General features: G+C 40.6%; 2 protein-coding genes and 1 non-coding gene across 8 annotated transcripts; 1 reads left to right on the top strand and 2 right to left on the bottom strand.

Annotated features, from left to right (window-relative positions):
- Nucleotides 1-594: 594 nt before the first annotated feature.
- Nucleotides 595-6051, bottom strand: fbxw10 (F-box and WD repeat domain containing 10). 3 transcript variants are annotated; one of them, XM_025909676.1, is made up of 13 exons: nucleotides 5866-5992; nucleotides 5431-5750; nucleotides 4494-4646; nucleotides 4237-4367; nucleotides 3983-4090; nucleotides 3776-3882; nucleotides 3434-3637; nucleotides 3168-3289; nucleotides 2246-2400; nucleotides 1993-2135; nucleotides 1748-1906; nucleotides 1341-1639; nucleotides 595-1259 (listed from the first exon to the last, which is right to left on the bottom strand). In XM_025909676.1, exons 1-13 carry the CDS (start codon nucleotides 5880-5882, stop codon nucleotides 853-855), a joined length of 2325 nt encoding a protein of 774 aa, XP_025765461.1. In that variant the 5' UTR covers nucleotides 5883-5992; the 3' UTR covers nucleotides 595-852. The 3 variants fall into 3 exon arrangements, with proteins under 3 accessions (XP_025765461.1, XP_005458269.2, XP_013131889.1); XM_005458212.3 differs by having other exon boundaries at nucleotides 5431-6051; XM_013276435.2 differs by lacking the exon at nucleotides 5866-5992 and having other exon boundaries at nucleotides 4494-4614; nucleotides 5431-5555.
- On the top strand, nucleotides 5725-11985 carry prdm9 (PR domain containing 9). 4 transcript variants are annotated; one of them, XM_005458180.3, is made up of 7 exons: nucleotides 5725-5852; nucleotides 7988-8103; nucleotides 8185-8277; nucleotides 8976-9253; nucleotides 9359-9426; nucleotides 9561-9751; nucleotides 9902-11985. In XM_005458180.3, exons 2-7 carry the CDS (start codon nucleotides 8007-8009, stop codon nucleotides 11887-11889), a joined length of 2715 nt encoding a protein of 904 aa, XP_005458237.1. In that variant the 5' UTR covers nucleotides 5725-5852; nucleotides 7988-8006; the 3' UTR covers nucleotides 11890-11985. The 4 variants fall into 4 exon arrangements, with proteins under 4 accessions (XP_005458237.1, XP_005458238.1, XP_013131888.1 ...); XM_005458181.4 differs by lacking the exon at nucleotides 5725-5852 and adding an exon at nucleotides 5995-6123; XM_013276434.3 differs by lacking the exon at nucleotides 5725-5852 and adding an exon at nucleotides 6025-6140.
- On the bottom strand, nucleotides 7239-7309 carry trnag-ccc (transfer RNA glycine (anticodon CCC)). Its single transcript has one exon. It is a non-coding gene; the product is annotated as a tRNA-Gly (tRNA).
- Nucleotides 11986-12100: the final 115 nt, after the last annotated feature.

Raw genomic sequence — 12100 nt, 5'->3', positions numbered from 1 at the left:
CTCGAGGCACCATGGCCTAGAGGGCAGGTGGCAGGGTGAAAGGTCTCTCTGGATAGGACAAACTCAGCTCACTCAGCTGGTTTACCTCTTTTGAAGCATTACAGAAGCTACAGACTACAAAGATATGTTGCTTAATTTCTTCTTCTTCTTTTTTTTTTTTTGAGACTGATAAACTAAAATGGCCAGTGGTGATGTGAGTGACAGGTGAAAGTATAATAAGCTGCTGGAATCTTAGACTTTCATAATTTCATTGGTTTTTACTTTTTTACTTTTTTTTTTTTTGACACAGTCTAAGTACAAAACCAAATTAAAGTTAGAAATAATCCCTCTTCTTATTAACTCAGCCTTTATAAATAGTATGCAAAAACGGTACATTTTCTAAAGGAAACAAAATGTAATTATTTAAGAAAGTTAAAGTGATGATAAATGTAATTGTTACAAAAAACTCAAGCATACTGCAGAACTAGTCTTTAATACGCCTTTGTCGCTGTTCAACCACCTATCACATGATACAATACTGACCTCTAGTGGAATTTTAATGAAACAACATATTTCAAAGTAAGGTTCAATGGATAAACAAATCTGCAAAGCATGTATTGTGCAGTGCTCAACATTTATTGATGCACATTTTGTAATGTATGCCTCTTGGACAGTTTTTGGTCAGTGCTTTGTGTGACCTCCCGCTTTGCTTCCACCAGTGTCACTGAGCAGGCTGAATCCTTTCCACTCAAAGAGTTAATCCTGGATAAACTGGGACTAGTTTTTATGTAACATTTTGGATTTATTTGTGATCTTATGAAGATGTATTGATAAGCCTATGGCCACATTTTGATTGGCCTGAGTGTGTAAAGACTATAAGGTTCTTCTTGTGTTCCCAGGGGCAGTGGAAACCTCTCTGCCTTGTGGTTTGTTTGTCATATGTTCAGTGACAGTTCGTTTCACAACTGGGACACAGGTCTTGGCCCTGCTGGGATGACCATCATGCGTTTCCTGCAGTGAACACATGTGCACGCTCCGTTTTGGAGATGAGTGCAGAGAAGCCTTAGCCGTGTGAGGACCCCACAAATCTCTCAGTCTAGCGTTGCTCTCCATGTTGATGCTGACTTCTTCCGTGCACTGAGACCTCAGGATAGTGTTAACCCGGAGGTGGATGCAGTCCTGTGTCAGAGGATGATGAAGGCCTCTCTTCTTTATCCGTTCAGTTGCCGCATTCTCGCTAAGCTTCACTGACTGTTTAGCAATCTCGCCGCACACTCTGGCTGCGAAGAAAAAAAATTCACTTACAACACAAATAAACTAATTTTAAAGTATATTTTTTCTTTCACCTTGAGCATGCTTACGTTGTATTTGGCATTTAACGGGGGAGGACAGGATGTGGGTCCGGTAAAGCCGCTCACCTCTCTCTGGCTTCATACAGTTATAGCTGTGAATCTTTTGGGTGGTTGAAGGCAACTGTGCCACGTGATCTCCCCCAGGAGCGGAAAGAGGAAACTTTCTGAGAGAAGCTGCAGATTTCTCAGAAACCAAACTATCCTGTGGCATCACATCACAGTGGTCTGCCCGTGAGGAACTGGCATAATCCCAGAACACTTTGGCAAACTGGAAAAGCTTCACGCTGTATATCGTGTTCACTAATATACTAAGGAACATTATTGAGAAAAAATATAAGATCAAGCTAGAGATCGCACTAAGAAAAACTGTGTAATAAGAAAAAAATAATCAAGCTCATACGAGTCATCCGACTCACCTTTGGTCAAGGAAGTGCAGGGACAGGAGACGACCTGTTCCGGTCTCTGCTGTGATCTCTCTCAAACAATCACCAGTGAGGAAATTAAATATGCGAATCTTTCCATCCACACAGCCAGTAATAACACGAAGGTAGACCAGCGTAAGAGATTTTACCTCCCTGCAGAACAATCAGAAGATCCCGTATTCCTAGTAAGATCACATTTAAATTGTTCTACATGGCAGCTTCAGAGGTTGCATGCTTACTTTTGGTGGCTGAAGGTTATAAGACACTTCTCAACATTATGGTTGATGCTCCACACCATGACCTTGCCAGCGCAGTCCCCAGATAGAAGGTGCCAGTCGTCAAGGAACAGGCACTTCACTGCGCTCCTGTGGGCATCAATCGTCTTGTGGAAGATGGGACATTGATGAACAACATATGGACAAACGGAAATGTTTCATCAGCTTCAGACGACACAAAGTTTCCTGTATTTGATTTTCCTCAAATGTTTCTCACCCGGAGCAGTGCTGCATTCTCCATGTCCCATATTTTGACAAGGCCCCGTGTACAGCTGCTGTAGATGGTAGTTTTGCTGACCTTTACACACAGGACAGGACTGGGGTGCTTGAAATTAAAACCATTAAAAGGCTTCCCGGTCTGCAGACACCACACTGGTAAAGCAATGGTTAATTTCAGCTTGCTTACATATGAAAATGTTAACAGGTATTTTTTTTTTTCTGAGGGTAAAAACATGACAATATACATACACTACACTGATTTCAATATACATATTTCCATCCACACGACAGATGTAAACGACGGCCAAAAATAATGGGAGAAAGATTAAGGAAAAGCTAACCTATAAAAACTGTTTTCAGCAGTTCTTTAAAAGAAACCACAGCTCACAGACCCTGATCAGCTGATCCACTGCTGTTTTAAGGTCTCAGTAGCTCTGCTATGTACACAGCAGCCCGGCCGTGGAAGGTTTGATATGTTATAAATAAAAATTTAAAATGGACTGAATTTCACTGGAAACTCGTAAAGGAGAGCGAGAACAAGAGTGACATGCAAGCGCTGGCTAGCAGCTTAGATGCTGCATTATTGTCCAGTTGAAGATGGGTATAATTAAAAGAAACACTGACAATATTTTAGATGACATAAAATCTTTTCTCCACAAATATGAATGCAGGTATGTCTTAAATGGTTGGTTTGCGTTTGGGTTTATCCAAAATACCTAAAAGAAACTCACTGATTAAGATAAGACATACGAATTGCTTCTTAGACAAGACCATATGTGACAATTTCTCAACAGGAAAATGAAAATATGTGATAAATGTGTTTTGTTTTTTTTTTCTATTAAAGACAACGTGTGGTTATATTTACTCATGTAAATGTGAGCTCATGTAAAGATGGTGTATACCGATCAATGGCTGCTTACCTTTAACTGCACAGTCTTTAGCTCCTGAGACAAGTTTATCAGCATCAGCATCCAGACAGTTGACGGTGCCAGTGTGACCGTACAGCGCCATGTCACACCGGTCTGTCTTCAAATTCCAACACCTGAAAGTGTGATGACATGAAAACTTCAAAACACAATCAATTAAATCAGATTCATTCACACAAATGCATTGTCGTCAGCATCTTCTGCATAATCAATTATTACCTACTCACAGAATTCTACTCATAAATTAGATGATTTTTCACCTGATACTCGCGTCAAAGCTCGCGGTTATCAGCAGATCTCTGTCCTCACAGAGCAGCACGGCCCGAATGCTTCCAACGTGTCCTTTCAGCACCGACACGTCTTCTGTTTCTGATGACACATAAAACAGACGCACCAAACGGTCCTTTGAGCCAGTGGCCAGCAGCAGTCCTCCTCTATAGTCCAACACCCGATAAGGATCTTCGCTGCAAAAACACATAAGCACACACCTCTGAATCACATCAGTCATATTAGTAGAAACATTTTCTCATTCCTGTTTTCAGAGCTTATTTGGGCACTATGAAAATTATAATAAAATAAAATAAAGGGAACTCAACACTCACTTGTCCAGAAGCACTTTGGTAAAATATGCACCGCAGTAAACATTTCGCTCTTCCATTTGCACTGCTGTGGTTCTGATGTTTGCATAAGCGGATTTAAATGGCTTGAGCTGCAAAACCAACCAAATAAACACACAATCACTGTGTTGAATATTCCGGGTGATTCCAAAAGCTGATGTTTACTGTGTAGAGGGTACGACTCTGTGAAACCTTGTGGACAGTAGAATAAATATCTTCTTCCTTGTCATCCTTTACTGGTACAGGGATTTCAACAATGTTGGCATAAGTAGGACTCACTAAATTAACACTGCTGCACCCCTGTAACAGATCAAAAAAAAAGATTAGCACTGATTAGATTTTTTAAAATTATTTTAAAGAAGTCTGATTTTTTTTAAAGTATTTTCATTACTTAAAACCACTATAAATATTTATATAATTTAATGTAAAAAAAAAAATATCTCAACCTCTATCATGGAAAAAATTTGGCCCTGAAAATTTCTTCTGAATTTCATTTCCTCCAAGGTTTCCTTCGCAAGGAGCTCCCAGTACTGACAAACTGCCGTGCAACGAATCAAAGTATGGTCACCTAACATTCCTACAAAACACACACATGCATACAGCATTGCACCTTTTCAATTTAACATTTACTGTATATTTAGTAAATGCAGTGCACACGTCACAAATTCAGGCTGCAGTGGTACAGCAGTATGCAAAGACTTGCCTAATATCCTCTTGGAGAGATCAACAGGTAGGCAGCTTATGAAGTCTCTGTGTCGGCTGACCCCAGACACAGACTTGGAGGATCCCGGCACTACCATTAGAGCAGGGTCCTCAGACTCCTCCTGATTGTCATGATTGTTATTGTGGTTACTTACTGAAAAGATAAGACATACCTTATATATCCCAAAAATTAGGAAATTCATTTGTTGGTGTGTCCAAAATTTAAACATAACCCACAGCAAAAAAATTAATAAATAAAAATAAAATAATAATATAGGTTATATCACAAGAAAATAAAACCCAATTTTTCAGGATGGGGCTAATTTAAATACAATAAAATAAATAAGTAAAATCTAATACTTTGGAAATTACAATATAACAAAGTAAATAGATCAATAATTTAAAATGCAAATAACATGCAATAAGTAAATAAATAAAGATAATAATAAATCATCAATAAAAACAGTTAGAATTAAATAAAATCTGAATATGATACAAGAAAATGGCTCGGAGGGGGATGTTCCTATTGTAATAAAATACTAGTAACCGTACAAGTCAAAATTGCAAATGGGTTTAATTTCCTCAAGCATTATCAAATCATCTTCTTTTTCTGCAAATCATCTCACTCTCTCTCTCCACGTCCTCCTTTACTACAAATATGAATCTTCTCTGTGGTCTTCCTCTTTTCCTCCTGCCTAGCAGCTCCATATTCATATTCATAACCCTGAGGTAAATGATAACTATATGGAGACTAACATTGGAGTCATTATGGGAGAAGACAACCCTTGTAACGCAAAGCTTATAGACCAAGAATTTGCTTTTACTATAATTTTATATATTCTATAACTGTATATGTGTCGTTTGGTGGCCTCTAGTGGTCCGTAGTGAGAATTGCAGTGCAGTGGAACCCAAGTCCTTTCCCACTCCTGTGATCTTACCATTAAACTCCAGGAATCCACTTTTTTGTCTGACCAGGAGCACGTTGGTTAAGTTGGCGACCATCCGTAAAAGTTCGGAGTCACACAGTGAAAAAATACGGCAAACGTAGCTTGACTTGACCCAGTCCGGACTGCTGCTGAACCACTTCCAGATTTCCTTCACGTTCACTCCCAGGGGTTTTCCATCGTGACCTTGGTGGGAAGAGCGGAAGGGGTGTTCCTGAGGTGTGATGGGGCTTCTTGACCTAGCGTAGGTGTGGAGCGTCCACGACGTCGCGCCACGCAGCACACCTTGGATGCTCTCGAGGACTTGGACGCTCCTGCAGCGTAAAAGGAGCGTCAGCACGAACCTCCTCTTGAACTCATCCGACACCTTCCACAGACACCGACTGGAACCCGGAGGTTTGGAGGCAAAGACGCAGGTCGGACACATACCGCACATACTGACGCATCCCTCCGCTGTTTTGGTGCTGACTTCCTCTGCCGAGGCATTAACGGACTTTATGTCGACGCTTTCAGTAGTTTCCTTTACATTCACCACGTCCGCGCCAGGCAACATTTTTTTTTCCTCTTTAAACATCACAACGAACACAAACATGCAGAGACAATTCAACTGGTTGCCATGCAACAAGTTCAGCGCGTCGGCAGCTGAGTGGATGCTCGCGCGGGATTGTAGGCGAGACAGTTTATTAGGTACATAAAACAACAAGGTGGGCACTAAATCCAGGAGCCTTTAAGATTTAAATGCTTAGTGTGTCCTGGAGTGATTTACAGAGGTGTTGGTTTATCATTATCATCATTATTATCATTATTATTATTATTATTATTATTGTTGTTATTGCTGTTCCAGACGTTGTTTAACCAATTTTTGTTTTGAATGCTGTAAACGGTAATTTGTCAAAGTATAACGATTCAGTAAAATGAACTGTAATATGACAAAGGAAATGGCTTGATTAAACATGAAAAGAAGCTCGATTAAATTTGAATATAAAAAACAACAGGAAAACATAACGTGAAAATCTGAATTTTATAGAGTAAAAACCTCAAGTTTAAAAAAAATAAGAAATTAAATAAAACTCTGTAAAATGCAAATATTTTAGTTTAATAATAAAATGAAGTGTCTTTATAAAGAAAATTAGCTCAAATTAAATCAAGGGTGGCACAGTGACGGTGGCTGGGTGGTTTTGTGTGGAGTTTCTCACAATCCAAAGACATACATGGGATTAGGTTAAGGTGATTAAATTAAGGTGGTTTTAATCTGAGTGTGAAAGGCTCTCTGCCTCTATTTGTTTTTTTGTTTTGTTATTTGTTTGTTTTTCAAAACAAATACATTCAGAAATAAATAAGCATAATCCAAAAAGTGTCCAGGTGTATTGAACTCTTGTGATAATGTTTTTGGAGTGTCAAATACATCTTCAAAGATTAATAAAGGGGGGTTTTCCGCAAAAAAATAGAGTGCAAAAAAATGTAGAGAACCCAGAGGGGTATACCACAGAAAAGGAGGAGGGAACTTAAAATTTAAAAATGTATTTTCACTCTTAATATAGTCTACAGTACACACACTATATACACACTCATGCCCTTTTGCACCAGGTTCAGTCACCTAAGATCACCTAGCTCCCTCTATAATTCAGACCTCCATAATATGGCTCAGGAGAGTTGCGAATTTAGAGGTCTGAGAAAAAATTTTAGCCCAGGTCAGAACTAACCCAAAGCATATTGTGAGGGTATATAAATGTTAAGGGCATGAAATGGTTAATCTTAAAGTGAGCTTCGTAGTCTCTTTCAGAGGAAAATAAAAACAACCGTGCGCCGCCCGGGAATCGAACCCGGGTCGCAAGAATGGGAATCTTGCATGATACCACTACACCAGCGGCGCCGTTGTCAACGATGGTGATAGAAAGCAATTTATCGGCGTGAAGCATGGTCGAGTTCTGGACTATTATGTGTATTTTTGTTTATAAACGCTCACCTTTTATATTACTGATATGTGAAAACGATAAAAGGAAGCGATAGTAGAAGGACAGCACTAATCTGAAAAACGTCCCCACTTTTATTTGAAAAGAAGGAAACGTTTACTCTTATTCTGAAAGTGTGCTCCATTTTCTTCCGGGGGACCGTAGCTTAGGGTTCGGATACTTTAGTTTGTGGTTTCTAGTGAAGCGTCATGCGCTAACAGCTTAATCTTTCGTGTTTTGGACGGTAGTTACGAAACAACTCCAGAAATATAGCAGTTGAACGTCAGCTTGGTACAAAAATTCTATTCTTTATATATTATTAACTACACATGCATTAATGCCATTTGCCATGTTTTGTGGTGTGATAGCCACATTTTCGTTATTAGCTATCAGAGACTGATTTGATAGTACCTTTGCCACTGGTCCTTTTTTTATTTGTCTGTGTTAGTAATATAGCTGTAATGTTAAAGGCTAAAGAGGTTTAACGTGCTGAGATAATGTTAGCTAATGCTAGCTGTAGCTTCATGTTACTATATTTTTTGAGAGTGTGCATGCATCCTGTGTAAGCAACTCCCGTAAAGACTGGTCATTTCCACCAGCTATCCACAGCTTTTACTCATGACGGACAGAAGCAGCAGCGTGGAGTGGGTTGAGACAACCGAGGAGGTGGTTGTGACTGAGGAGTGCATTCCCATTGAAAACAACCCCCCTGCAGGTACACTATAATGACATTACAAATGACGTGGACATTCAGTACTGTAATATAGCCTTTAAAATAGTTTCTTTGTTCCTCTAGGGATGCCAGTTTTAGAGCCAGCAGACACGCCAATACAGAAGTTACTGGACGCTATGGGGCAGGGAGAAAACCCAGATGGTGACGGTGGCTTTTGTAAGCAAACCCTATGTTTACTCTTTTGCTATTGCAGTTTAGGTACAACTAATATCCAGCCACAAGTATGCCACAAGCTTGTTCATCGCTACCAAAAGAGACTGGCTGAGCATGCTACAGGGCATTTAACCAAATAGGGGGGGTTTAGGGTTTACATCTTTAAAAAACATTTCACCCTGGAAATCGAATAATTCAAATAAATGTTAAAAGTCAAAAATTAACTTGACATCCAGGCCCGTAATAAGTGTGTCAAAACTTCTGACCACAACTCTATTATATTTACTTAGAAATGGTCCTACACTTAAATGAAAGTCAAAGTGTTTTGCTATGGTCTTATTCAGTAGTCTTTAAACTTACACATTCTATCCCATTAACCTTACCTCTCTGTCTGGTTATATCTTCTTTAGATTTTGATAGGGACGCACCTGTAGATCAGCACATCTCTTTCTGAGCCACACATTTTTGTCATTTGTAAACTACAGCTGAACTGTAGAATGTGTTAGATGGATGACTTAGCAGTGGTCCTCCCCATGAGGAGCTAACCTACACAAATATATGCACTGTTTACAGATTCATTCAAGGATTTACTAATATTTAATAATAATAATGACAATATTTGACTGATAATTTGTCACTGTGGTATGTCCAGTAAAAATTACCCCAGATAAGCCTTTTTCCTTGTTTTTACATTTTTATAGATTGTGAGGAGTGCCTGACTCTCTTCCAGGACCAGTGTGATCCTGACAACATTAATGGCCCATCTTTTATTCTCGACTTTCCAACAAACATGGGCGTCATGCAGAGGGCCCTCCTGACTCTGCCTTTTGGCCTGATGATAGGCAGATCTAGTATTCCCAGTGCAGGGATTGGGGTCCTAAATTATGGGCCTGCAGTGTCTCCTGGAATGCATTTTGGACCATTTGAGGGGGAAGTGACAACAAGGGAGATTGCCATGGCAAGTGACTTCTCCTGGGAGGTGAGCTGGGATGTATTAAACCCAAAGAATAAAAAAGTTTAAACCTCTTGATGCATATTTTGTTCTTTGTGTGTATTTTGTGAAAATATTCCAAATTTTCTGCAGATTTACAAAGATAAGGATGACTATGAGTACATTGATGCTGCCAAAGAATCATACTCAAACTGGATGAGGTATTTAATTCTTTTCTGTTGTTTCCTGTTGAATCACAAAACTCATTTTTAATTATATTATATAAAATAAAACACAGTTTGTACAACCAGTACATTATTAGAAAAAGCTTTTTTTTCCCTCCCTCCTGACACAGGTATGTCAACCATGCCCGTCATAGAGATGAGGCAAATCTGTTGGCAGTCCAGTACAAAGGTAGCATCCTTTTTCACTGCTGTCGCACCATAAATACTGGAGATGAGCTCTTGGTGTGGCCCAGCAGCAAACTTCATGCCCACTTTAGTGATCCTTGGGCCCAGATGTGGTATTTCAAGTTGAATGCAACAGGTACCCTTACTTTGCTAGTCTCAATAGTCCATAAAAGTGACAGTTGTAAGAGCGATAGTCATGTAAAATTTTCCTGACTGTGTTATTTAAAAATTTGATTTATCGTTTGTTTTTTTGTTGATGTTTTCGCCTTTTTCTCCTAAAATGCAGAGAGTACTGTATCCGGGACAACTGAGATCTTCCTGTGCGCCCACTGTCAGCTGTCTTTCACCACCAAAGCCTTCCTCCAGCGACACACAGAATACTTTCACACACAGCCTGAAAGTGCTGAAGTAGCTGATGAAGAAAATCATGCCTCCAGTGCTACAGAATCATTGGTGGTACTGTCTGTTGATCCTCTTGAGTCTAAAACATGCGACGATTGCGGCAAGACATTCAAGCAAATACCTCATCTTAGGAGGCACAAGCTTTGTGTTCACTCCAACAAACGCCCCTATTGCTGCCCATATTGCAGGCGAAGCTTTAGCCAGGCATCTGGCTTAATCAGACATCAGTTAGTTCATAGGAAGCAGGCTGTAGGAAAAGCTCCCAATCAGAAGCAAGTCCTCAGCGACAAAGAGAGTGCAATGCCAGAGTCAGAACTTTTAAATGCAGGATATTCAGTTGTATCTGAGGAAATTAATGAAAATGAGAACCAGCAAGAAGCTATGGATACAACTGAGGCTCCCGATTCTTGTGCAGGTGAGTCAGAAACACTCCAGTCAAACTGTTCAGACTGTGGTAAGAGCTTCACAAAGGAATCATCCCTCAAAAAGCACAAGGTGACCGTCCATGAGAGGATACGTCCGTACGTCTGCACTGTTTGTCAGAAATGCTTCGGTCAGTACAATGACCTGACCAGACACCTGCAGCGTCATCAGAAACAGAGTAAAACAAAAATGAACGAGGTTCCAGAGGACTCCAACATATTGCCTTTCAGCTGTGGCGAATGTTCACTGGCGTTTTCCTCAGTGGACGACCTTCAGCAGCACATAAATGAACATCACTCTGAGGAGAGCACAGCTGAAAATAACGAAGACGATGCAATGCCAGACGGTGAAAGCGTTGAATCGGTCCAGAATCCTCCCTCTCAGAGGCCTCAGAGATTTGGAGCTAGATTCAGAGTTTCTGCCATAACTAAGCTCATTGCGCCTAAACGAAGAGCTACCAGTCCTGCTCAGCCTGCGAGGAGCTCAGCTGACCCAGAGGCGGCTTCTGTCCGAAATGGGAAGTTAAAAAAATACAAATGGTTCAGCTGCAATCGCTGTAAACAAACATATGGTAACCCAGATGACCTCAAAGCACATAAATGCACTTTGAGGCAGCACAGATGTAGCCAGTGTGGGGCAACCTTTAATAAGTCGGGTTTCCTGAAAAGACACGAGCAGATGGTACACGTAGAGGCCAAATCTTACAGTTGCGATCGCTGCGGTAAGGTCTTCACTACACCTAGTAACCTTAAACAGCATCAGAAGAGTAACGCTTGTATGAAGTATCACTGCACATCTGAGCTCTTCCCGTGCTCCTTCTGTCAGTTCTCTTTCACCATGAAGAGCTATCTTATTAAACACATCAAAAGGCACCATCCCGTCGAGTATCTTTCACACTGCGAGTCGGAGAGCCTGACGGATCAGCTGGAGGAACAGGAGGGGGAAAAAGAATATACGTGTCCTCACTGTGGAAAGAACTGTATGACTGCCAAAGCTTTCAAATCTCACACTTGCTTCAGGCAAGTGAAGGTTTTGTACTTGTGCAACGACTGCGGAAAGGGCTTCACAAACCACTACGGTCTGAAACAGCACCAGCGCATCCACACGGGCGAGAAGCCATACAGCTGCCCTCACTGCAGCAAAAGCTTCTCTTACGTCGGTCAGCTCAACGTACATCTCAGGACTCACACCGGGGAGAAGCCCTACCTGTGCACCCACTGCGGGGAGAGCTTTCGGCAGTCGGGAGATCTAAAGAGACACGAGAGAAAGCACACGGGGGTGAGACCGTACAGCTGCCCCGAATGCAGCAAAAGCTTCAGCCGACCGCAGAGTCTCAAAGCTCACCAGATGCTTCACTTGGGACAGAGAATGTTCAAATGCACTCAGTGCGGGAAGAGCTTTTCCCGAAACTATCATCTCAGGAGACACCATCAGAAGATGCACATTTAGTCTAATCGCATTTTTTTTTTTTTTTTTGAAGACTTTAAAAAAGAAATACAGGAGCTTAAAAACTAAATTGCACTTTCCCGCTTGCATACTTGATGACTTATTGAATGTCCTGTACATAACATTATTTTATTTTTCTTGTAAAGCATTTAGTTAATTTTTTTCCAGTTAAAAAAGGAAAAACACAAACAAATACTTGTCTTTGAGTGTCAAA

Source organism: Oreochromis niloticus, linkage group LG8 (assembly GCF_001858045.2).
Source record: "Oreochromis niloticus isolate F11D_XX linkage group LG8, O_niloticus_UMD_NMBU, whole genome shotgun sequence".
NCBI classification, from domain to species: domain Eukaryota; kingdom Metazoa; phylum Chordata; class Actinopteri; order Cichliformes; family Cichlidae; genus Oreochromis; species Oreochromis niloticus.
Note: the sequence above shows the minus strand (reverse complement) of the source record. Positions and strands in the feature narration are given on the sequence as shown.